Below are 26229 nucleotides of genomic sequence, written 5' to 3' on the forward strand. Positions count from 1 at the left end.
CTCTGATTGGTCCATCCATGCGAGCGTTGAGAAAACTAACAGAAGATGAATGCAATGGCTATTCCACAGGGAAGCTAGACGATAAATTACACTTGAAAAAAATATATAATACAAATATAATCTTTAATAGTATTAGATAGGGAGCACGTTTAACTACGCGTTAAGATACAAAAATTTACATTTTATAGACCTAACATACTTAAATTACGCCTAAAAATACCCGTACAGTAAAGTTGATGTGGGCGTGGCAAACTCTCCCGGGTCAATGTGCACAGACCAATCAGAATGTCTGTTGTAGACTGCATCCGCCAACGCACAGATACAGTATTAGACTGGATATTGTTTACCTCAGTGCGTTTTTAGTTGTGTTATTACGCACTTTTTTAGTTTTTCATGTGGTGTCGGAGGTTGTACGCTATCCATAAAGAGTCTTCCTTGCAGTGCTTTGCCGACATATAACGTTAACGTTAAGTTAAACGAGCGGAATAGTGTCCGCCATACAATCGTGCAGCTGCTCGCTTTTTCCTATGTAAGTGTCTTCAGAATTCAAATATACTTCATTACAGCAGCAAGTTGGGGAACTTGACAGTATGTAACGTTATGTCACTTTGTGTTATTATCTTGCTTTACGCGGTTGCTGTATTGCAGTAGCCACGTGTGTTCTAGTAGGCCTTAATTTTGTTTAGTTTAAAGGGAAGGAAGTTATAAACGTTATGATATAGTTTTATTTCCTCCTTTTGTCACGCCTCTTTACAGTTCAACCAAGTGCCGATCAAGAGTATTGGCCATGTGTCGAGTGCAGGACACTTGCATCCTCTGATTCACATTAAGTGCATGTTCAAGAGTTTATACATTATGTGCATTACAGATGTTTTACAAATACTTCAACAATAAAACCAGATTGGAGCTTAATTTCTTAGATTCCAATATGAAGTCAAATCCAAATTAAAGGAGTAGTTCACCCAATAAATGAAAATCTCTTGAAAATGTGAGATGTTGATGAATTTCATCCAGCTTTTTCACTTCACAAGATGTTAGTTGATGGACTGGGGTCGTGTGGTTTATTATGATGTTTTTATCAGCTGTTTACACACTCATTCTGACGGCACCCATTCACTGCAAGAGCATCCACTGGTGAGATGGTGACGTAAATCTAAATCTCCCAAAGTCAAGCATTTTTTGGGTCAACTATTCCTTTCAACTGAAAATAATGTGAAATATAAAAACTGAAAAATAGGTTTGTGGTGTATGATGCTCTATATACTATGAGCAGTTATTAACAAGTGACACTTTTCAATATGTTGCTCCAACAGTAAAGCCATGAGTAGCAGAAAAGATGATGATAACCTCCTGAAAATGACAAAGGATGACCTGCAGCGCTGGATCCAGGCAGAGGTGGACCGAAACCCTCATCTGATGCAGAGACGTGAACAACTTTCGCAGGTGGAAGACTGGGTGAAGCAGAAGGAGAGGGAAGCCACTTACACCCGCCTTCTGTACAGCAATGCCTGCGAGTGAGTAGTTGTGTTTCTTAGTATCTCCAAATCACAATTGCCATTTGACTGTGTTTTGTGTCTGTATCAGGTCGGTCCTTGAGTGCGAGTCAGTGATGAAGGGTCTTTATGGAATGCTGGGATTGGAATACCGAGATGAAGATTCGGAGGAGGAGGAAGGAGAAGGAGGAGAACCACAGGACGTCATTCATATTACAGATGACGAGGAGGATAAGCAGGAAAATAGTTTGTTAAATGGAGATGATGATGATATTGTTGTCATTGATCTGGGAGGTACGTGACATACATTTTAATGGAAAGTACTTGGAAATATAAATATTGTAAATTATGGCATTGTAATTAAAAATTTGATAAGACTTTTGTTTTTTCTCTTGCAGCCACCCAAGAAACGTTGGAACCAATGGTGAGGATGTTAACTGAACAATTGGTGTCACACATGCTGATAGGTTACTTTGTGCTTATTTTTCGTTATGTATTTCTTCTTATTAAATTTTTTTACTTTTAATTTTTTACTATATTTTTTCAATGTTTTTTATTCATTTTTCTTTGATTTATACATTTAATAATTTTTTTGTCTCATTTACACACTTTCTTTGTGTCTTGCTTTCTGGGTTTCGGCCTGTTTTTCATTCTTTCTTTTCTTTTAGCTTGAAAAGGTGACTGTGGCCATTCAGAAGTCATCCAGACTCGTTCAGGATTTAGTCCAGATGGTGAACAAAACTTCCACCACGAGTGCTGCATCACCGTTATCAACTTCTGACATCCCTAACAGACCCTCGTCAGCCTCGACCCCTGAGACCAGGCTTTCTGAATCTCTCACACCAAAGCTGCCTGAAAACCCTTTTTCAATAGTTAAGACCGAATCTCTACTGAGAGTAACTGAAATGTCCTCACTTCTCAGCTGTTCAGAACAATACAAACCTATTGCTGGTTATAACTCCGATTCTAAACCAACAGTTAAGACTGAACCACAACCGACAGCATTAACCCCCTGGGAAATGAGCATTTCAAAACAACATGAAACTTCTGCTACTCTTAACTCTCCATCCTTAAAATTAATAAAGACTGAACCTGAGCTGACAGCAGTGAGTCCTTCAGAAACCTTTGCCAGTCCTCATTTCGAATCCATAGCAGCAATAAAGACTGAGCCTCAATTGACGGTAGTAAAGTCAGAAAAGTCTTCGCCTCTAAGCACTTCAAAACCTTTCAAATTTGCATCCATTGCATCAATTAAAAATGAACCTCAGCTGAGAGCATTAACTCCTGAAATTTCTTTGCTTGAAAGTGATTCAGAAAAGTCAAGCAGCCTTCATTCAGATCACGAAGCAACAAGTAGCACTAAACGTACAGCAGTGACTTCTCCTGAAATCCTGAAAACTAGTGGCTCCCGTAATTCAGCATCAGTAGCATCAGAGAAGACTGATCCTCAAGTGTCACCAGTGATGCCTTCAGAAATGTCTTCACCTTCTAGCAGTTCAGGACAAATGGAAACTGCTGCCAGTGAACAAACAGCAAACATAGAAACAAGCCAGACCGAGCCAGAGTCGACCACAGAGACTCCTGAATATGCATCATTGCTGAACAATTCTGAAGAAGCTGAAACGAATGCCTTCCAGGATTCCACAGATGAGACCGAACAGCCAAAGACAGGGAGCAAATATGACAAACCCCCAAAGACTAGGCTGAGATCTTCAAAAAACTCTGCGCCTGTCAGCAGCACTTCCAGCCCGCAAACCGAAACAACAGGAGTGCAGTCAACCGCAGATTTGAATGATGAACCCTCTGACACAGAGTACTTCTCTGCTAGTCCTGCTGACAGTGATTATGAACCCCCTGAGTCAGAGTCTTCGTCAGACAGTGATTATGAACCCCCTAAACCACATTCAAAGTCATCGAGAGACCGTGGTTTTGAACCTCCTAAGTCAAGATCAGAGTCATCAAGAGACAGTGATTTTGGACCCCCTAAATCAAAATCAGAGTCATCGAGAGACAGTGATTTTGAACCCCTTAAATCAAAGTCAGACTCATTGAGAGACAGTGATTTTGAACCCCCTAAATCACCATCAGTGTCATCCGATGATAATACTGATGATGGCAGCAGCAGTGATGCTTCTGCAGAACCTTCCACTCCTACCGGAAGTAAGCTTTATTTTTTATTTGTACAGTTCATATCACAGTATATTAACTCATGCTTTACATATTGTGTAACAGATGTATCAGAACTCATTTGTTAAGAATGTTCTTACATTATGGTTTCTGTAATGCATTTTAATTAAAAAATACACAACTGTTGAATTTGGTGGCGGGGGGCATTACATTTTTTTAAGAAATCAGTGCATTCATTTAGCATGGATGCATTAAAATGATCAAAAGTTATTGTTACAAAATATTGCTATTTTAAATAAACGCGGTATATTTGCTATTCATCAAGTAATCCTGAAAATAAAAATCAGTTTTCACATAAATATGAAGCAGCACAACTCTTTTCAACATTACTTTTAATAACAAATGAGCTGCAAATCAGCATTTTAGTATGATTTCTGCAGGATCATGCGACACTGACTACTGGAATAAATTTAATGAATAAACTGCATTTTAATATATAGTCAAATAACAAGTTATAAGACATAAGTAATACTATTTCACAAAATTACTGTTCTATGCAGTGATAAATGCAGTCTTGGTGAGCATAAGAGACTCCCAAAGTCTTTCAGTAATATAAAAAAAAAAATGACCGAACCCAAACTTTAAAACTGTTGTGTGTGTGTATATAGTACTAATATTTGATTAATATTTGGAACATTGTGCGGTTGAATTTCTGATACAAATAAATGTATTGTGATTATACATTACTGATAACAAACAGTAACAGTATTTGTCCTCTGTCACTGATCTTCTTAGGTTCAAAGTCTTCATCCAGTAAGTCCTCCAAGCAACAAGAACATAAAGAGATAAAACTTAAAGTTGGCATGGCGGTTTTGGGGAAAAGGCAACACAACTTGTGGCGTAAAGGAACAGTACAAGAAGTCCAAACAGAAGGTAAGACTGACCTGTTCTGTAAATTCATAAAACCTTAAAATGAAGGCAGGAGTCTAATAGATTGGGTAGCATTTGTGACCTGTCTCATCTTTCTTTCCTTTTAGAGGATGGCCTCAGATATAAGGTGGAGTTTAAAAGTGGTAAAGAGATGGTGCTGCCTGCTTATCATGTGGCCTCTCTGCAGCCTCCCATACTTAAGGATTTGTTTATTGGCTGTCGTGTTGTGGCCAGCAGCAAAGATGATGAAGGAAAGGCCTCGTATAATGCTGCCGTACTGGTTGAGCTTCCTGAGCGCAAGAATCGCATGAGGTGAATTTATGTTCAAGGGATAGTTCTCTTATCCTCAGGCCATTCATAATAATTTTTTATCCCTTTCATAGAACGTAACGGGAAATATTTAGCATAATGTCCAGGTTATTTTGTTTTGTTTTTTCAATATTAGTATTTATCCATTGTCTCTATTTTAGTCTTGTACTGTATATGATTTTAATAAAATAACTAAATTCCTAATATCTATTTTGTTAAATGTTTCTATTAGGTTCTTGGTGTTTTTTGATGATGGTCACGCAGCTTATCTGGCACTTCCAGAACTTCATCTTGTCTGCAAACAATGTGAGAAATTCTCGTTCTACATTTCTTTATTACTCCATTTCAGTCAGTTATTTTAAGACCCCATATAATCACTTGACTGCTAAAAGGGAATTTTGTTAATTTTTTGTTTTTCTTTGCAGTGAAAAAGGTGTGGAAGGACATTGAGAATGAGAAATTGCAGTTACAGGTGAAAGAATATCTTCGTGTCTATCCCAACCCCATTGCTGTGGTGCTTCGAGCGGGGCAAGACACCAGGGCGATACGGAATGGCAAGTTTGAGTCCTGCACGGTGCTCCAATTAGACGGCAGCCTGATCCAGATCTGCTTTAAGGTGAAAAGGAATCCATTGTGGGACGCCAGATTTCTTTGTGAAGCTGGTACTCGTCTATCATCTGCATGGGAACTTCACAGTATTTCATATTCTGATGTGCAATTCATAAGTTTTCCCACTGTCAAATTCACTTAACCCCACTGACAGATTGGCTGTTTTAATGCTGTTTTAATGTGGTGGTGTTTTTATTGTCTTTCAGAAAGACAAGCAGAAAGAATGGATTTATAAAGGCTCAGACAAGTTGGAACACATTGTAAATATCAAGCAACGTCTGGCTAAAGATAAACCACCGAAAAAACCTTCACAGAAAACACAACATAAACCACAACAACCGTCTCAACAGAAAACACAGCAACAACAACCTCAACAGAAACCACAACAGCCGTCTCAACAGAAAACACAGCAACAACAGCCTCAACAGAAACCACAACAGCCGTCTCAACAGAAAACACAGCAACAACAGCCTCAACAGAAACCACAACAGCCTACTATAACAGGTTGACTTTTTGTGTTTCGTGCACATCCTGCCTTTATTATGCATGTTCCCAAATAAACGCACATGTATTCGGTAATACAGTATATTGGCCAATCCTCTGCGGACACCTTGGCATTCGAATCGCCATTGGCTAGTAAATATTTTAGTTTATTCGCTAGACTGATCGAGATAATATTGATACGAATTCTAATAGGGCTGCACGATATTGGGAAAAAATGACATTCCAAAATTTTATTTTTCTGCGATATATATATTGCGATATGAAATATAATCAATTTTTTTCTTACAAACAAAAATGGCGTGAGCAGATTTACATTCTCATTTTAAATGATTTAAACATCGACATCATCGTGTCAATTGATTAATATGCGTGAGGGATAGAGAGCAAGACGTGTTGTCTCTCTCTCGCGCACGCTCTCTCTCTCTCTCTCTCTCTCTCTATCGCACTCTCCGCGAATCACATTCGTCAAGGGCCGGGGAGCAGCTGGCCTGTACAGTTAATGAATAACTGATCAACCACGACAGCCTACATCGCACATCCTGCAATGTGAATATCGTGGATTCGTACATTGCGATTTTGATGCTTAAATGACACATTGTGCAGCCCTAAATTCTAATAATAAGAACTATAAAGCATACTAAGGATTAATGAGCTGCTTGATTCATGAATATTGATCAGGTTTTGTGCGTTCGCTCGAACTGATTTGCTGAAATCAAAACAGGGACTATAATAGGTGAGCGCCAGCCAATGAGATTGCCGTTTGCGCATTAACACCACCCACTACCGGAAAACCCAGCTGTTCCATATGAACAGACTTCCATATGAACTCTGTTATTTTGACAGGAAAATACAACAAAGAATATTGTTTAAATGTAGCACGTCAATTCTCTCTCTCTCTTTGATTTGTACGCTTTCACAGTTTATGGTACAACAAATACAGGTGCGCTGCGTATCCATTGAGATGAACCGAGAAATATCACAAATCGCTTGACGGAGAGTGAAACTCTGGAGCCCTCAGTCAGAGTCAGAGTGTTTGCGATATATCTGTGCTAAACTTATACTTAACCATTGGCTAATATTAGACATCATTTAGTCGCCAGAATGAAGATTTAGTCGCATGTGCGAGTGATTTACTCACAATATAGAGGGTTGTTGGGATATAGAACATGCTCATTATCAATGACAAAAATCAATATTTTTTTATAAAAAAAATGTGCTCCCACATTTAATCTAAATTTCTTTTTATTGAAAAAAATGAAAACATTTAGGAGAACAGGATATTTTTATTAATTTATCTCTCTTTGTAATGTAATTCAAATCATGCCCATGTCTGTTGTTAAGCAGGAAATGCCAAGCCTCAGCTCAACACAACTCAGTCCTCGACAGCAGTTCCTTCAGCGACTGTCACTTCAACAGCTGTAACTCCTGTGCGGGTCACAGTCACCAAAACTTCATCTATTAGCCCTCAAAAGATCATGTCGGCTGCTTTCCAGCCAAAGGTCATCCTTGAGAAGTTGACAATGCTTTCACCTATCTTACGAACTGTCTCAAATTTAAGGTGAGTAATGGGCTTTTCCTAGTTAAAGGCACAGTTCACTAAAAAATTGAAATTTGCTGGACATTTATTCTGCCTCAGGCCACCTGAGATGAACATTGATTTTGTTTATTCATGAGAACATGTTTGGAAAAATGTAGTATTACATTGTTTGCTTGCCAGTGGATCCTCTGCAGTGAATGGGTGCCGTCAGACTGAGAGTCCAAACAACCAATAAAAGCATCACCACAAGTGCTGTTTATAGCAAAAACAGTCCAAACATGTCTGTGGATTTTGATGCGAGAGGACAACAGGGGATGGGCTGTGCCACTGGAGGAAGCATTATTATGGATTGTAGATTTTGGCCAGAAGTAATGGTTAAACAGCTTTTCACTTCACAAGACGATAATTAATGGACTGGAGGTGTGTGGATTATTGTGATGTTTTTATCAGCTGTTTGGGCTCTCATTCTGACGGCACCCATTCAGTGTAGGCAATCCACTGGTGAGCAAGTGATGTAATGCTAAATATTTCCAAATCTTTTACACTTGGATGGCTTTTCATTTTTGGGTGAACTATTTCTTAAAATACAGAATGATTTGGAATACTAATCACCAATCACGTCACATTGGTCTCTGTATTCTAGAAGTGCAAAACGACCTGCCCTTGATGAGGAAGAAGAGTGGGTTTCTGAGGAAAAATATTGTGTTTCAATGCAACACCAAAACAAGTCCATATACTTGCATCATCGCTGTTGTCCAGCATGTCTGGATGGGGTGAGACCGTCTCAAGTCGACATGCATCGTGGTCAAAATCCACTTCTTATACCATTGCTTTTTAAGTTTCGGAGAATGACGGCTAGAAGGCGCATCGAAGGAAAGGTGGGTGGTGTTTGAGGAAATTGCTCCAATTCATGTTCATCTACTTTCAATAAATACTACTGGTGAAAACTTTGGAGTTGCTAAGATTTTTTAAAGGAGTCATAAGATGCGACATCATGTTTTCTTTGTCTTAAGAGTGTTTTAAGCTGTTCATGCATATATAAGATCCATATAGTCTCAAACCCTAATCAATATTCTTTATTAAAATTCAGACTCGTCCACACCTTACTAAAACACCTAATTTAAACACATCCCAACATATCTGTGTCACTGTTGGAGGATTTGCATAAAACCGCCCAAATGTTTATAGTAAGAAAGAAGGAATAACTTTTATTGTCACTGTAGAATTGTTTCCTCCGTCACCATGTCGTGCAGATGCTTGTGTTTCCAAATATGGTTAGGGGCATAACATTTCCATCACACGCTTGAGGTATTTGTCCAATCACAAAGCACTGGATAGCTGGCCAATCAGAGCACACCTCGCTTTTCAGAATGATGAGCTGTGTAAAAATGCGTTTCTGAAAAGCAGGGCAGGGAGTAGCAACAAAAATGTACTGCTTAAACATGGTGCATTGCACAAAAATAAAACAAAATAATGTTATATTTAGCCTCGTCAAATGACCCCTTTACAGTTTTTGAAAGAGTTCTTTTATGTTCACCAAAGCTGCATGTATTTGAGAAAAGAAAAAAAAAGAGCAAGAATGCAAATATTGTTAAATATTATTACACTATTTTCTATTTAATTATATTTTGAAATGTTATATATATTCATTTGATGTAAATCTGAATTTGTTTTCTGTGTTACTTCTAGTATGCTGATTTGCTGCTCAAGGAACATTTCTTAATATTTGCTCTCTTTAGGTGTTTTTCCACATTTTCTATCGTTCTCCTTGTGGGCGGAGCCTGTGCGACATGCAGGAAGTGCAGGAATACTTGTTAGAAACACGTTGTGACTTCCTTTTCCTGGAAATGTTCTGTATGGACCCGTTTGTTCTTGTGAATCGCGCCCGACCTCCTTCCACATCAACCGGCAAACCTCACCTCTACCTGCCGGACATATCAGAGGGCAGAGAGGTGCTGCCGGTGCCCTGCATTAATGAGGTGGACAATACGCTTGCTCCTAACATCAGTTACACCAAAGACAGGGTTCCAGCTCCGGGTTTTTCAATTAATACAAGCCCAGATTTCTTGATTGGCTGTGACTGCACAGATGGCTGTCAGGACAGGTACAGTTTTTTGAGTGTGAATTTGTGGGTGAAAATTTGTGAAATTAAAGGAATTATACAGGTTTTGTACAGGTCAGTGTTTATTTACAGCTGTGCCATGTTGTCCTTTACTTCAGAAGATACTTTAGACTTGTGAGTCATCATTCAGTTTGTGTGTTGCTGCATATTTTGCTTATTTGTTGCAGATGGACTTTAAAGGTTTGTAAAATGTTTTATGCAGATTCTAACATTTTTCCCAAAAAATTGACCATTTATGACCAACTAATTTATATTCTGGCAGTCATAATTCTTGTGATCATACCCAAAATATGGCTTCCGAGAAAAGTGGTTTTTAGCTTGGAAATAATAAATATACCGCCTGATTTTAGATTGCCAAAAAGTGATAATTATTTGATTACATAAATTGGATTGAACTTTGAACATTTCTTTTAAATGATAGAAACTGCTATTAAACATTTTGTATTTGTATGTATGACAGGTCAAAGTGTGCATGCCATCAGCTGACCATCGAGGCTACGTCCCTATGCATTGGAGGTCCAGTGGATGTTAGTGCTGGATACACACATAAGAGATTACCAACCACCTTGCCAACAGGGTTAGAAACAAACTCTGTCTGTTTTTCGGTCTGTCTTATTATCATTTGGTTACAGTAGAGCCCCTCTTATATCAGATATAACACATCAGTGGTTATTTTATTGTCAGAAATATTCATGTAATCATGATTCTTTCCTTCCATCTCTGTAGGCTGTATGAGTGTAACCCTCTGTGCCGTTGTGATCCGAGAATGTGCAGCAACAGGCTGGTTCAGCACGGTCTGCAGCTGCGGCTGGAGCTCTTCATGACACAGCACAAGGGATGGGGCATCCGCTGTAAAGATGATGTGGCCAAGGGCACTTTCGTGTGTGTTTTCACTGGTTAGTGAACATGCCTATTAGGTCTTTGCACACAACAAAATTCCTCCCTAATCACCTCCATCTATCACCTAACAGGTAAAATAGTAAACGAAGACCGAGTGAATGAAGACGACACAGTGTCTGGGAATGAATATTTGGCCAACCTTGATTTCATTGAGGGTGTGGAGAAACTTAAAGAGGATTATGAAAGCGAGGCGTACTGCTCGGACACAGAGGTGGAAACCAACAAGAAGACCATAACAATGAAAACAGGGCCATTATGGAAAAACACTCTCTACAAAGAAGACTCCAGCAGTGGTGAAGGTGTGTTCAAATATTCAACATTACAACCATATGGAGACATAAGCCAACAACTGCATGTCTTTTCAATTCTGTGTGTAACTATGAAATCTTCTCTTTTTTTCTTTATCCATAGAAAGAGAAGAACTTATGGAGCTGGACACAGAACAAGAGGAGAAAGAAGGTAAGATGCACTGTTATGTTAGTATTTACTGTTTTAGTTAGTTATTACTGTTTTGAATCAGCTTTTATTTGTATATTTTCTTTTGTATTGTCGGTTGTTTAATGTTTTGTTTTGTCCATTTGTAGTTTTTTGATCATTTAACCATTACTATTGAGGTTGAATTTTATTTCAAATTTAGTTTAAATTTGTTTTTCATTTGTTCATACATTTATTTCAGTTAGTTGCTAAGATACCATTTCTAATTTTCACTTAGATCATTCAAATGATTAATCGCATACAAATTAAAAGTTTTTGCTTGCGTAATACAGTGGCATGTGAAAGTTTGGGAACATTTGCAGATTCTTGAAAATGTTAATAATTTTAACAAAATAAAGGCCCCGATGTAGTTCAAACAATGTTAATTTTCTCCTCTGAAATGAAACACAAAAACACATTGAAATTATAAAAAAATCAATATGTGGAGGTGATATTTTAAAACCGTTATTGCAATGTGAAACCTTTTGGATATGGAGTTTCAAAGCAATGGACTATCCAGGATTAAATGAAGAGATAGATTATAGACCTTTTCTGTTATTTTGTAATATTGTTCTGTCCTGTAACTACTCTTTTCATATATTGTATATGTGTATGCATATGTATGCATGAAGGTGTAAGCATGAATATATGCATGCTACCTGTTGCTTGTGTTTTTGCTTACATTGTGACCAACAGCTTTATTGCTGAGAATCATGTGAGAGGAGTGCCCTATTAATATATGCATGAATGTATGTGCATGCTATTTGTTGCTTCTTTGTTTATTGTTGTGACCAGCAGCTTCGGTGTTGAGAACCATGTGAGAGGTGTGCCCTAGTAATATATGCATGAATATATATGCATGCTATCTGTTGCCTGTGTTTCTGTTAATTATTGTGACTAATAGCTTTAGTGCTGAGAAGGCATGTCCTAGTAATTATCTGCAGACCTTCAATACTGATTGTCAGCACCTGTGTGTTTGCTTCTAGCTGTGTGTCTTTATAAGATCAGTTTTTTATCTTCTTCACTATGCCCTGAAGAAGGCCCCATGCCGCTACGCGTGGGCATTTTAAAGCTGTCCATTTAGGACATGTCATTTTTGCAATAAAGACATTTTAATTATGGAGTGCCTCGGCTATCAGAGATTTCTTTTTCTCTACACTGCCTCTTAAGATGTTCTACCTTGGACCGAAGAGCACCCAAATCATACTTTAAAGGGATTGAGCACGGCTGAACGATGGTATACTGTTAACAAACTTTCCGACGCCCCCACGCTGCTGGAGACAGGGTGTAGATGAATGTAAACATGTGTCATGATGCCCGCACCTATCCCCTAAACACAACAAAGATGAAACGAAGAAGTGTAGGCAATCTAGGCGTGAGACGGTCACCTATTGTCAGAATATTATAGACAAAAGAATAATGATTGGCAGAAGCTCAAGAGTCAAGTATCATGTTTGCAATACAATACATCAGTCCTTTATGGGAAGTGTGAATGGGTCATAGTCTGAAAACTTTAGCATGATGTGGAAAAAAATATTGGAGTCAGTTTGTTACTTTATTTTACTTTAAGTGTTGGTTTATTTTATTAAACTGGATAAATTGTTACACCTTGTTATATTTTATGTGGTGTCATGATTTACTTTTGATAAAAACAGGTTTATTATTGAATATTCGTTTGGTATTTCATTTATTGTATACCCTTTAAATTTGCTTATTGAAAGAACAACAGCAGCAGTAGGATGTAACATTTATTTGAAACATGTATTTGTTACTTTCTACCTTATATCTTTACTCTTTCCTTTCATTCTTTTCATGGCTTTGGAAAACTTGTCTCGGATGTTTCTCTGCATTGGTTTTATTGCATAATTCCGGGTCGTCGACACCAAGCTTTGTTGCAATTTCTTTCTAGGAATTAAATACTTTCTCTGAATCTTTAAAGTACAGGTGCGGATATATTTGTTCAGCTCAGCTGTTCAACACTCCAGTGTATTCAGTAGATGTTGCTCTCCTTAATGACCTCCGCAGAATAAGAAACGAACCCAGAGAAAAAATTGCGTGTCAAAGAAGGTGGAGTTTCAGAACACACCCACCGATTGAGCAACTGCCACGGACCAATGGAATCTCAAAGATGTTTAGAGCCCAAAGTGAACTCCCCCAGAAAATTTGCGTTGGTGAGCGGTTTCGAACTACCGAAACGAACTCAAAACGAATTTCGTTTCAGCCTGATTTTGTTCACAATGACGTTATATCAATTTTTTTTTAATCAATTTCGTTTGAAGTATATCGGGGCCTTAAGAGAGATCATACAAAATCTGTTATTTTTTTTATTTATTACTGTCCTGAGCAATATATTTTACGTTTATTATTTTACATTACATTTAGAAATTATTAAAATAACCTCATTCAAAAGTTTGTGGTTCTTAATACTGTGTGTAGTTACCTGGAAGATCCTTGACTGTCTTTCTGTTTTGTGATGGTTGTTCATGAGACCCTTGTTTGTTCTGAACAGTTAACCGGAGCACTGTTCTTCAGAAAAATCCTCCAGGTCTTGCAGATTTTTCAGTTTTCCAACATCTTTTCCATATTTGAACCCTTTCCAGATGTGACTGTATGATTTTGGGCTCAATCTTCCTCAATTGTCCTCAATGAAATGTTTTAAAACAATTTTTTTGTTTTAAAATTATTTTTTTTCTTATTTTGTTAAAATTATTCACATTTTCACAGATCCTGCAATTGTTGCCCAAACGTTCACAGCTACTGAATATGAATGTGCACTATGGTGTTTATTTATTATGTGTATATTTTGAAAACATTTACATGTGTATATACATTTATATAAACATATTTAATATATAAACATAACTTAAATGTCTTATAAGAATATATATATATATATATATATATATATATATATATATATATATATATATATATATATATATATATACATGCATGCTTAGAATGATTAATAAATGTACACTGTACACACCGATAAATAATGTAAACAAAAACTTTTATTTTGGATGTGATTCATTGTTTGACAGCACTCTTTTTTTTTATTTCAGTAAAACATGATTTTAATCACCTTGGTTTGCATACTTGGCTAGTGATGGTTATTTAGTAACTAAAAAGACAATATAAATGTTTAGGCCATGTGCTTTGATAAAAGACAGAATAAGATTTGACAATGAGGCATATACATCGACTGAGATCTGGCTACTTTTTTTACATTATCCATGTGGCTTTATCATGTAGCAAACTTGCTTGATGTTTTCAATTTTTTTTTTTTTTTTTTATACCTGTTTAATGAATCACATGTTCTTAGGTGAGCGAAAACTATTCTATAAGCCACATGAAACATATAAAGATGCTCAGAAGAAATTGACCAAACAAATGAGTGGGGATGGTGAGTTTGTATTCTCTATATTCTCAATTTCTGTTCCTCATTTTCTGTTTTTAATGTTTCATTGAATCTGTTCAGTCTATAATTTGTCTGTAGGTGAAGATACCTCAGGTCCAAAGCGTTGCTTTGCTGTAAAGTCATCCCAGAGAAGAGTAAAAGCTCTAGAAACCTTGGACGCAAAGAATGAGAAAACGAGGACGGCTGTGACTGGCAAAAACACCCGCAGACTGTTCAACGGCGAGGAGACCTGTTACATCATTGACGCGAGACAAGAGGGCAACCTCGGCCGCTTCATCAACGTAAGCCAAACTCTGTAGATTGTAGATGTGTCAACAGTGATACAAGTTTGTAAATATAATGCACTTTTATCTACATTTTTTTTTACTATTAATGACGCATTTCTCAACAGCATAGCTGCAGTCCGAATTTGTTTGTTCAAAACGTCTTTGTCGACACACACGACCTGCGGTTTCCATGGGTGGCATTCTTCACCAGCAAGTCAGTTCCTTGATTAATACCAGCTTGATTTTCTAATACAGGAATTGAAGTTTTACTTAATAATTGGTTAAACCCAGATTTTATTTGGAAACTCTTAACTGCTATTTTTAATGTTCATTTTTAATGCTATTGTTATGTTTTTGAATGTTTTATCCAGAAAGTTGTCTTACTAAGTTTTTCCTTCTGTCTGTCTTCACCAGGCGCATCAGGGCAGGTACGGAGCTGACATGGGACTATAACTATGAGGTCGGCAGTGTGGAGGGCAAGGTTCTGCTCTGCTGTTGTGGCTCTTTGCGGTGCACAGGAAGGCTGCTCTGATACACTGCTTAAAGGAAAAACACTAAAACTCTCCTTGAGGTGTTATCAGTGTAAACCGTTTATCCAAGCCATCAGAAACATAGTTGTGGACAGTCGTAACCCAATTAATATGAAACATTTAAAATATATTAAAGTTTGTCTCATTGCTTTTATTTCTGTTTTGTTTGTTTTTATTGTTTTTAATGTCTACAAGAAATGTGAAGTCACTTAATAAATGTAAGTAAAATTTGCAATTATCAAAAACTGTTTTGTGTAATATTTGTCTTGTATGTCATTTATTATCAGTCAAATATGCAGGTTAAAAAGCTGTGTATGAACGACACTAAATAATAATCTCGTTGGGGAAGGGGGAATAAAACTGCTTTTATATGACAGAATAGTATTTCTCTAATATATAAAACTATATACTCTGTTAGTCTTACTGTGGTATCAGACAAAACTAAATTGCAATTATCACTACTGTAAATAAAAACGAATCCCTTTAAAATATATTAAGCTTTTTTTGTCTATTACAACTTTACGTTCTTTATGTGGATACATTTTTGGGGTATTGATGTTACTATGTTATTTGGTAATACACATTTCTGCGGATTATCATCTTGGATTAAATGTTGCGCAGTTTGTGTTTACGTCGAATGCGCAAACGGCACGCACGCGTATTAAAGAACGTTGGAGAAGGGACCGGAAGTAGTTGTTTTTCTTCACTGTTTGAGTAAGGATTTTGGAGCCGAAGCGTCAACACGGATTTTCTTTGGGACAAACGCACAGGGCTGGCCGCTAAAACGGTGATTACTTAACATAATTTTACTGTCTGTCACTTTTTGCCCCACTCTCATCCGAATTACGCATTTGAGAAATGGCCCGTTGAAGATTAGAAGATCTTAAGATGGCCGTCGACGCACAGAGCAGCTAGTTACCACGAAAAATATAGTATATGCTGTTTTTAAACTTTGCGGTTTCATGTCATGTTTCGACACTGCCGCGCATTTTATAACAATAGAGACGACTATTATACAATGTTATTACAAGTGTAAAATAAATATTAATGAAAAACCATAACAACCTGAGCTAGTTGGTAAGCCTGTCCGTTCTTTTAAACGAGAATGTCGTTTTTTCTTGTTGTTATATGTAATACACATCTGTATATTTGCTCACATTAATCACTACCGTTAATTTCGATGTACTCGGTATTTCTTTACGTTACTAGCTATATAACGTTAGCTCGTTCTTCGGTTTCTCCGCTAAGTTAAATATAGAAGTTGGCTCAAATAACTAGCTCTTGATATAGTTTGAGGCATTATAATCCGCCAGCTTTCTGTTTGTATTTCTTTCTTTCCAGATTTTCGATGTTTTGAAGCGCGTTTAAATGCATGTTTATATTCAAATAGTCATCTTAATTCTCATTTCTTAACTGTTCTTTAACGTTAGTCTCGTGTTTTTAAATCCCCTTTATATGTTTTATGCATACTACATATGCATACAAATCCTATAATGTTCTTTTTGTATAATGTAAAGGTTGTTTTCCATGCAGACCCTTAGTGCATAATACTAACAATGTGTGTTAACCATACAATAAAAAAAAAACACTTAACAACATGTTATTGATCAAAATTTCGTTGTGTTAAAGTTAAGTTCTGTCTGTCCTTCAAGTGTTTTAAGATCTGTTAACCAGACCTGCATCTATAAACTGTCCACGTATGGACTTTTTTTTTTTAACTTGTCCACGGGTGAATAAGTGTATGATACAGTTTCACTTTTTCCTCCATTTACTGATTATTGATCATATTAAATGGCTGTGTTATAGACCTTTTTCCAGCATATGAAAAGCTTACTAAAAGTGTTTTTTTAAGTAGTTATTATTTTGGATCCCTTTCTTCTGAATATAAAAGTTACAGGCTATTGCACTCCCACTTCCTCTATTTTTAGCATGTATAAGTCTACTTTAAAAAAAAAAAAAAAGTTAACCATTCAAGTGTGTATGCTGGGTTCTCGTACTTCAAATAAAAAAATGTATCTTATGTTAGATATAAAAAAATATTAAAGAGATTCCAGTGTCCGTTTAAAAATATATAGTTTTTTTTTTTTCTCGTTCATATTAATATATTTGTTTGTACCTTGAGCAGATGCCGCACTCCAGACGGTACTCGTCCTCGGAGAGGGCCAGCCGCAGCAACTACCAAGATCGTTATCGTGAGCGCGACAGAGACAGAGGGAGAAAACCTCTGCATCGCCGCTCACCCACGTTTTCCTCCAGCAGTGAACGTGAGAGGAGAGGGAGAGGACACAGACAGGATGCCGGTTATGCCAGATCCAGGAGGTATGATTGAGGAAGCATTGATCAAATTGCATGGGTTACCAGTGCTTGTTGCCTTACTCCGCTCAAAAAGATACATGCTGACAGCAATTGAGGCAGATTTCCACTAAACCGAGAAATAGTATTGAACGTTAAATTGACACACTGTCAGTTTATTTGTCCTTTAAATTAAGATTATTGTAATATTTTTTTTGTGTGTGTGGGAAATATTACAATAATAATACTTCATTTTTTATTACTTAGTTGTAATAATAATAATAATCATGCTTTTTAATGTGCATAAAAGGCAAAAACAGTTTTCAACATTGATGATACGTTTCCTGCACAAAATCGGCTTATTAGAGTGATTTCTGAAGGATCATGTGACACTGAAGAGACTATAGTAATGGCTGCTGAAAATTCAGCTTTGGTGTCATGGGAATAAATTACTTTGTAAAATATATTCAAATAGAAAAGTTCTATTGCTTTGTAGTAAGATTTCAAATAGTCCTGTTTCAACTAGTTTTATTTACATTAATTTGTGTATGTGTGTGTGCTGTGTACATTTTATTATTTGTATATAAATACATTTGCATGCATGTGTATATATTTAAGAAAAATGTTATGTATATATTATATATCTTTATAATATAAATGGATTATATGTATGTGTATGCATTTATGTGTGTACATGATAAATATACACAGAACACGCACGTTATGTAAACAAACTTATTTTGGATGCGATTAATTGTTTGACAGCACTAATATAATTCTTTTAATCTGATTAATGTATTGTGCTTTTTTTCCTTTCAGTAGTTCTACATGAGATATAATCAGTAGATCCTTTGCCACTTTTTTTTTAAAATTACAAATTAATCATTTCAAGTTTGAAGATCCTCAATTTGTATGCATTAAACTTTATTTAAAATAAAAATATTGAATGTTAAAACTAATAATATGGCAATCTGAGGTTCATTTTGGAGTGTCAAATCCTATATATTTTATTATAATTTTTTAATGAATATTAATTCAAAACCAGGTAGTATGCAGTGCTCACCTGGAAGTCGTTCAGTGTTAAATGACACTCATGTTCTCTCCAGCTATGACAACCGCTCTTCAGACCGCAGGCCGTACGACAGACACTACGGCGAGAGCTATCGGCGCCTGGACCACACCTGCGACCGGGACAGGGATCGCGACAGGGAACACAGGACGCCGAGCAACTACTACTCCCGTGATGCCTCGCCCAGCTACGACTACCGCGGGGGCCACGACCGGCAGCGCGAGGACTCGTACCGGAGGAAAGGCAGCAGGCGTAAGCACAAACGAAGGCGGCGTAGAACCAGGTCCTATAGCCCATCGTCCTCGGTGAGTACTTCAATACCCGAGCCTGCTCTTTCCCACCCCAAAGCCTTTCTCCTATCTCTACCTCTACACGCTCCTGTCTTTCTTTCTCCATAATGCTTTTCTTTTCCACAGCCCCAGGATTGGGTAAGTATGAACTCCTTTGTTTTATGTTCTTCTTTTTGTTGACGTTTTGTCTTTTTTTGATAGTGATAGTCCAAGTCTTGGCTTTCAGTGTTAGCCCCATCTGTAACATTAAATAGCAAGGCTCAATTCAGTATACATTTAATGTTAATACAAGTAGTGAATAGCTGTGTTGGGAGAGCCTCCGTAATTAATATCTCATAACTATCATCCATTCTTTATCTTGCTGTATCTGCACACCTATGTAACTCTTTCACACAGTTTAGATGCCAAAAATAAGTTTCATAATTTCAGCTCTCTTTCATCTTATTTCCAGTCTCCCACTACAGCAACATTTGCTTTGGAGATATTATGGATGTAATAGTTGTGAATTAGCAATGCCTTTACTCATGTGCTCTTCTATGAGTAAATGTTGATGCAGGTTGCTTTTTGTGACTTTTTGTCAGGGTTGCTAGGCAGAGGGATGAGGGGAGTTTGAAAGCAAGCAAGAAGGGAGGGGTAAAATGTTATCTTTGACTTGATCCCTTGCACTATATCCCTATCGTTATATATATCTCCTCACGTGGTGTCATACGAATCGCCCCATGACCACCAAACCTACCTACAACAACTACAACACTGCTCATCTTCGACGCCATGGCTATGGCTGCCCCCCTCCACTCTCCCCGCTCCGCCCACCTCCCCTCCTCCCTCTGCGGTCGTGGCGTGACCTCTGACCTGTGACCCTGGCCGGGGCCGAAGCAGCGGAGTGACAGCGGGACGAGGGCACTGTGTGTGAGGGACGACGAGGAGGGTCACCTGATCTGTCGGAGTGGCGACGTCCTGCAAGAGAGATGTACACACTGCCACTACTTCTACTCCTCTACTCCTATATCGTAACCTTTCTCCCTATCAGTACCAGCACACAGCAGACACACACAGGGGAGGGCAGAAGGTCATGATCATGATGTTGGTGGTGATGATGACGCTGTCGTAGAATGTTCTCCCCTTTTGCCGGAACAGGCAAGGGGGAAGGCATGTCCAACATGTCTTTAGTAGCTCCTTTATTTATTTATTTATTTATTCTTTTCAGTGGGGTTGGGGTGATTGTGATGCTGTGTAGAATTATGATCCTGACTGCCAGGTTCCCAGATTTAGCTTTATCCACATTTTCATAATGTGCATTTTATTCTGGTCAAGATTCACATTGCGCCTATGTTGTCAGTCATTTAGATTTAAGGATAGGATTGCTCTGTGACATTCGCAGAATTTCAATAGTCGCTGTGCATGCCTTTTTTTCATAGAATATACAGTCATTTTTTGTTTTTGAATTAGCTTAAAGCAGTCCCATAGTTTAAAAATCGTTTAGTGAATTTTATAGTATTTATCTATAAATTTTTCAAACAGAAATGTAGATAATTTTTGTTGTTGGGAAAAAAACTTGCCTTTTTTTTTTTTTCAGACCATGTTTACATAATTCCTTTCATAATGCCACTTGTCAGATTTTTTTATTTTTATTTTTTTAGGTTAACCCGTATAGATAGTTTAGGTTAAAAATGTGACAAGGAAGCTTGTTTAGGATGCCTCTATAAATACGCTGTCTAATTGTTGTCTACATCTCCCCTCCCCTTTTCTACATCTTTTTCCCTCTATTTGTCTCTTAGATGAGATTGTCAGCACTTTGGGCGAGGGCACCTTCGGGAGGGTGATGCAATGTATTGATCATCGCAGGTGAGCGTCATCACTTGGCAACCAATCAGCTGCTTTATTACAAAACCATCACGGTGTGAACTTCAAATGAAAGTTGTTGCTTGGCTGTTCAAATATCTGTCTAGTTGTTAGGCTGGAAAAAATCTGCTCTTGGGGCCAGAAATGCAGTGTGTGATAATTGCAGGCAGCAAGAAAAGCAAGGGCTTATAGGCTTATGGTTCCTTTAACAAAATATTCAGAAAAATAAGAACCATCCTATCTTTTTCCAGTAGTTTTGTGTGTCACTCTACAAGAAACAAGAAATCTATTAATCAATGTAGTTAATTTCTTTACTGCTTATACATTTTTTTTTTTTCAATCTTGTAGGCAGTTAGAAAGCTAAGTGACAGAAGTGAAACTGCAGTGTTTGAATTAATGCTCTTCTGCTTGGTTAAGGGGTGGAGCACACATCGCTCTGAAGATCATCAAAAATGTGGAGAAGTACAAAGAGGCAGCCCGGCTAGAGATCAACGTACTGGAACGAATCAATGAGAAAGATCCTGAGAATAAGAAGTGAGTTTGGATCACAAACTTTATTAAATTAATGTTTAACAAAATTTTGCATGTTTTGAGCAATCACTTATGCAGTACTTAAAGTGAAGAGCATCTAGGTGCGAGGTATACCAAAGAAAACAGTATTGGAAACTTGTTTACTAAATGTTGTATTCTTTTCTCGATTTTTAGTCTGTGTGTCCAGATGTTTGACTGGTTCGACTATCATGGCCATATGTGTATCAGTTTTGAGCTGTTGGCTCTCAGCACTTTTGATTTCCTCAAAGAAAACAATTACCTGCCCTACTCCATCTGTCAAGTGCGTCACATGGCCTACCAGATCTGCCTAGCTGTCAAGTGTAAGTAAAACGCACTATTTCAAAAAGCTCATTGAAGTTGGATTCCATTTGCTATGTATTAAATGGCCAGTCCTACTCATGGTATTTATGAATATGCTGATTTGTTCTGTTTCTCCTTATTTGCAGTTTTGCATGAAAACAAATTGACCCACACAGACCTGAAACCAGAAAACATTCTGTTTGTCAACTCTGACTTCACAATCACATACAATGTGGAGAAGGTAATGAAGGAGTTTGTCATTATTTTTGTGTGCATGTTATAATTCTAGCATGAGCTGCTGAAAAATCTCTTAGTTGACCACTAACCTAGATTAAAAGATAAAAAATGAAGGAAATGCCTGATAATTGATGCCCCCCATCTTTCTGTCTTGGTAGAAGCGAGATGAGCGTACTGTGAAGAACACGGCGGTGAGGGTGGTAGATTTTGGCAGCGCTACATTTGACCACGAGCATCACAGCACTATTGTTTCTACCAGGCACTATAGAGCACCTGAAGTTATTCTAGGTAAGGACATGACCAAACGGCATGTTTTAGCAGCACACAATGCTCTGAATGTAAATTTTAACCAAATAACTGGTATTAGCATGAAATGTGACTATTTGAGTCACAGGACAAGAATGAGTTAATCGCTTCAGAAAGACAGATTAGCTTCTTCCTTTCCAGCACAAAGAATTTAATTAGAACCAGCTAGAGGCCACAATGACTTCATTCAACAGACTGCAGGGAATTGTCCAACGTAAGACTGGTTGCCATGAAAGCTTATGCCCAACCTTAATCTCATCTTATAAAAATATGTTGCTTTGCTATAAATATAAATGAGTTAGTGGGTACTCCTGCTTGTTTGTAAACTAACTATAAAAATGTTTGGGTCGGTAAGATTTAAAAACGTTTTTGAAAGTCTCTTTTGCTAGCCAAGGCTGCGTTAATTTTTTGTTATTGGTTATTTCTGTAGTTGCAAAGCTGAATTTTCAGCATCATTACTCCAGTCTTCAGTGTCACGCCATCCTTCAGGAATCATTCTGATATGCTGATTTGTTGCCCAAGAAACATTTCTTATTATAAATGTTAAAAGCAGATGTGCCGCTTTTAATGTATAGGTTTAATGCACCTACACTCCTTGCAGAGATTCATAATTGTGATTTATTCACATTTTTGTAACTTTCGACCTTAACAGTTTGCACACTTGCTTCTGACTAAATGTACTGTACAGTGTCCTGGTTATGATGCAGTAACATGATGTCACCATTAGATGACTCCATAACTCAATATTAAACCCAGTTGTTTTTTCTTGCAGAATTGGGCTGGAGTCAGCCGTGTGACGTGTGGAGTTTAGGCTGCATACTCTTTGAATACTACCTTGGCTTCACTCTCTTCCAGGTACAAAATATAACTCCACTACTTCCTTTTTCATTTTTTGAGTCACGAAAGCAGATCTACACAGTCTACCACTCTTGTTTATGTTCACTAAGCAGCTTAAGATCAGATAGACTCTGACCAAAGGGTTCGTGGTGTCCACATAAGCTCACTGAAGCCAAACACCTGCCATTAACACTCTGACCTCAGATGCGCTCTCTAATGCGCTCTTTCTCAAGCACACACAGATCTCAGTATAGGAACATACAGTATGTGTTGCACCTGTATTGTGAATCTTGACAAAACATATCAAAATGTATTAAGAGTCAAACTATATAATGTTTATTCATGTTAATGTAGTTTTTTGCTTCTCAGACTCATGACAATCGTGAGCATTTAGCCATGATGGAGAGAATTTCGGGCCCTGTTCCTTCCCGTATGATTCGTAAGACTAGGTACCTTTTTGACACTGATCGTAATTTTCTAAAGCCTGTCTTCAAAGTATAGTTTCCATGTCTGTCTTTCTTACTCGTGCAGCAGGTTGTGCTAACGTGATCTCTCCACCCCACAGGAAACAGAAATACTTTTATCGTGGACGTTTGGACTGGGACGAGAACTCTTCAGCAGGAAGATACGTCAGAGAAAACTGCAAACCTTTACGGGTAAGTAACAAAGTTTCAGGCCTGAATATTTATGTTTTCTGACATGTCTTTTGATTTGACCTTTTTTTGTTGTTGTTTGTTTGTTTGTTTTTTGTTTTTTACATTTTCACAATTAGTTTTTTCAATGTGCATATGAATCTGGTTGATCAGATGTCAGTGTTCTCATACAATATTCTTTATTGTTCTTCTCTCAGAGATATCTTCTGTCTGAAGCTGAAGAGCATCACCAGTTGTTCGATCTGATCGAGGCCATGCTGGAGTACGAGCCGACGAAGCGTATCACTCTGGCTGCAGCCCTGAGACATCCTTTCTTTCAGAGCACCATCAGCAGCGCTGATCAGAGCTCCTGCAAGAGCTGGGAGGGCAACCGGGACATCAGTCGGTGACATTCGTCTTCAACCAACGTCTCTGTCTTACGCCAAAAAACCCTGAGGACTGGCATGCTAAGAGAGATACCATGAAGCTGAACTGACTTTGCATACAGTCTTCTAATGCAAGAGAAGTTCAATAAAGCAGAAGTATATGATTTCTCAGTCATCTTCCCATAATGTGAGAACCGCTCTGTGTGCAGCGGGAGAATGTGAGGAACTTGGGACATCCAGAAGATCCCAGTAAAGTGTCATGTTTGTGTGATTGATAGGACATTTGAAGGGGTTTTTGAATAAATACTTCCTTCAAGTCCAGTTCTTCCAGCCAATTGTGGCTAATGATATTTTTGGACAGCCATAAGCAGAGGGAAATTTATTTGATAAGGGGGGAAAAGCATTAACGTAACGCTCCAAAGTAACTGACAAAACCGCATCACTCTGACAATGTAGTTATTTATCGGGCAAATCTGTTTTGTGCATTTCAGCCCTTCACTGGTAATCACAGATGCATCGCAATGCAGAGTAACCGAGCCAGCAGTGATCTGGTGATTGTTTCCCTCAGCACACGTTTACAGTATTTATTTAAGTGAACCAGACGTCTCATTTTGTGTCTTTGTATGGATTTGTCTGTATACATTTGTAAATACAAATAGATATATGTTGTGACTAGAATAAAGGGCCTGTCTGCTTGCTGTGAAAGTTTTCACAGCGGCTCTCTAGGCAAATGTTTTTACAATCACATCATTCTTTAAATGTTGTTTCTATATTGACTGTATTAGATTATATACTATGCTGAAATTAAATTTAAATTTTGGCACTTAATTGGTTGTTAGTGCAGTGCTTAACTAGAGTTGAATGCTATGAAACTCTTCTGCACTTTATTATCAGCCTTTGGTTTTATAACTCGATAGAAAACATTGAATTTGCAGTTTTCTGTGTTCTTTAGAAAACACGTCCCTTTGGAGTCATTTGAAGATCTGAGTATTAAAAATTTAACTATTGTTCCATGCAGTCTTGATATCTAAGATGGATATGAGGCATGCATTTAAAGGAATAGTTTATCCAAAAGTAAAATTGCATTCATCATTAGAAAAACCAAAATGTAGATTTGTATTATTTTGTATGCTCACCAATGGATCCTCTGCAGTGAATGGGTGCCGTCAGAATGATTCCAAACAGCTGATAAAAACATGACAATTTTCCACATGACTCCAGTCCATCAGTTTATGTCTACTGAAATGAAAAGATCTGTGTTTGAAACGGTCACTGTTTCATCAGCATAATTCTCTCTGAATTAGGAGATGAACATGAACAGATCAATAACGCTTTACAAATAAATAAACAACTAAACCGTTCTGTACAAATCTGTTGGTGGACTTTGATGTGAGAGGACAACGGTGAATTCCCTTTTTCCACTTTGTTTCGGATTAAGGGTTCATTTTTTTTGTCCAAAAAGTTAAAACCCCTAAATGATGGATTTCTCTTCACCTGATGAACTGAGTCATGTGGATTCTCATGCTGTTTTATCAGCAGTTTTTTTTTTTTCAGCTCATTCTGACGGCACCCATTCACTGCAGAGGATCCACTTGTAAGCAAGTGCTGTAATGCTAAAATTCTCCAAATATGTTCCTATGAATAAACTACTGTAACTCGTCTACATCTCGGATGGCCTTAAGGTAAATCTTCAGCAAACATTCATCATTCCTTAAAACCAATTATAAAGAGGTAGGGATTCTAGAAATATGTGAAAGTATAAAACATAAAAACACATCAAGTCTAAAATATTATGAACGAAGGAAGAATGAAAGGATCCAGAGATGTATTTGTTTTTGGTCCTCTTTTTTCTTTTTCATTGCCAAAAGATTTAAAGAGCACAGCTTAGTGTGTAGACAACCACAGTAAAGCTCTTCTACAATACAAGCACCGTTTCTCTGATCATCCACCCAGCTTTATTTAGAAAGCATCGCTCTAGTAGACGTAATCTACTACAGTCATTTAGTCATTCCAGGCTTACTGTCAAGTGAGAAACAGACTAAAACAACAATATACCCAACACGCAACCTTAATACAGTATTTGCTAAAGAGTGCAAAAATCCACATGGATTTTCATGGATAATATTTGCAAGGCAATAGACAAAGTGTTAAAACTAGAGTCTCTATGGCCTAAATGTATTAGTTGTAGGGTCAAAAATGATCAAAGACTTCTGTTTTCCTGTCCCAAACTCTCTTGAGTAACAAGAACCCACATTTGGGTTTCA

The 26229-nt window shown here is 37.5% G+C and overlaps 2 protein-coding genes across 8 annotated transcripts; both read left to right on the forward strand.

The window, feature by feature from the left end:
* Nucleotides 1–283: 283 nt before the first annotated feature.
* Nucleotides 284–15468, forward strand: LOC113120007 (histone-lysine N-methyltransferase SETDB1-A-like). Of its 4 annotated transcripts, none has more exons than XM_026289806.1 (21): nt 284–588; nt 1314–1514; nt 1585–1787; nt 1892–1917; nt 2162–3653; nt 4416–4553; nt 4658–4862; nt 5092–5165; nt 5285–5475; nt 5675–5972; nt 7314–7530; nt 8153–8387; nt 9249–9613; nt 10092–10208; nt 10358–10527; nt 10603–10830; nt 10943–10990; nt 14331–14411; nt 14487–14707; nt 14818–14906; nt 15107–15468. In XM_026289806.1, the coding sequence occupies exons 2-21, from the start codon at nt 1321–1323 to the stop codon at nt 15222–15224; spliced, it is 4710 nt and encodes a 1569-aa protein (XP_026145591.1). In that variant the 5' UTR covers nt 284–588; nt 1314–1320; the 3' UTR covers nt 15225–15468. The 4 variants fall into 4 exon arrangements, with proteins under 4 accessions (XP_026145591.1, XP_026145590.1, XP_026145593.1 ...); XM_026289805.1 differs by having other exon boundaries at nt 284–529; XM_026289808.1 differs by having other exon boundaries at nt 284–529; nt 14505–14707.
* A 391-nt stretch (nt 15469–15859) lies between these two features.
* On the forward strand, nt 15860–24712 carry LOC113120011 (dual specificity protein kinase CLK2-like). Of its 4 annotated transcripts, none has more exons than XM_026289811.1 (14): nt 15860–16009; nt 17348–17541; nt 18621–18888; nt 19000–19011; nt 19753–19843; nt 20652–20718; nt 21133–21249; nt 21421–21587; nt 21714–21808; nt 21963–22092; nt 22883–22965; nt 23302–23396; nt 23513–23603; nt 23798–24712. In XM_026289811.1, the coding sequence occupies exons 2-14, from the start codon at nt 17348–17350 to the stop codon at nt 23987–23989; spliced, it is 1602 nt and encodes a 533-aa protein (XP_026145596.1). In that variant the 5' UTR covers nt 15860–16009; the 3' UTR covers nt 23990–24712. The 4 variants fall into 4 exon arrangements, with proteins under 4 accessions (XP_026145596.1, XP_026145598.1, XP_026145597.1 ...); XM_026289813.1 differs by having other exon boundaries at nt 23317–23396; XM_026289812.1 differs by lacking the exon at nt 19000–19011.
* The last annotated feature ends 1517 nt before the right edge of the window (nt 24713–26229 follow it).

This window comes from Carassius auratus, chromosome 19 (assembly GCF_003368295.1).
Source record: "Carassius auratus strain Wakin chromosome 19, ASM336829v1, whole genome shotgun sequence".
In the NCBI taxonomy this organism is placed as follows: domain Eukaryota; kingdom Metazoa; phylum Chordata; class Actinopteri; order Cypriniformes; family Cyprinidae; genus Carassius; species Carassius auratus.

Bases quoted from the DNA above. Each gene is read 5' to 3' on its own strand.
- LOC113120007 (XM_026289806.1), top strand. From the start codon at position 1,321: ATGAGTAGCAGAAAAGATGATGATAACCTCCTGAAAATGACAAAGGAT. The intron at 3,654-4,415 runs GTAAGCTTTATT...TGATCTTCTTAG, and splicing joins ACCTTCCACTCCTACCGGAA to GTTCAAAGTCTTCATCCAGT. The intron at 5,476-5,674 runs GTGAAAAGGAAT...ATTGTCTTTCAG, and splicing joins TGATCCAGATCTGCTTTAAG to AAAGACAAGCAGAAAGAATG.
- LOC113120011 (XM_026289811.1), top strand. From the start codon at position 17,348: ATGCCGCACTCCAGACGGTACTCGTCCTCGGAGAGGGCCAGCCGCAGC. The intron at 21,809-21,962 runs GTAATGAAGGAG...CTGTCTTGGTAG, and splicing joins TCACATACAATGTGGAGAAG to AAGCGAGATGAGCGTACTGT. The intron at 23,397-23,512 runs GTACCTTTTTGA...TCCACCCCACAG, and splicing joins CGTATGATTCGTAAGACTAG to GAAACAGAAATACTTTTATC.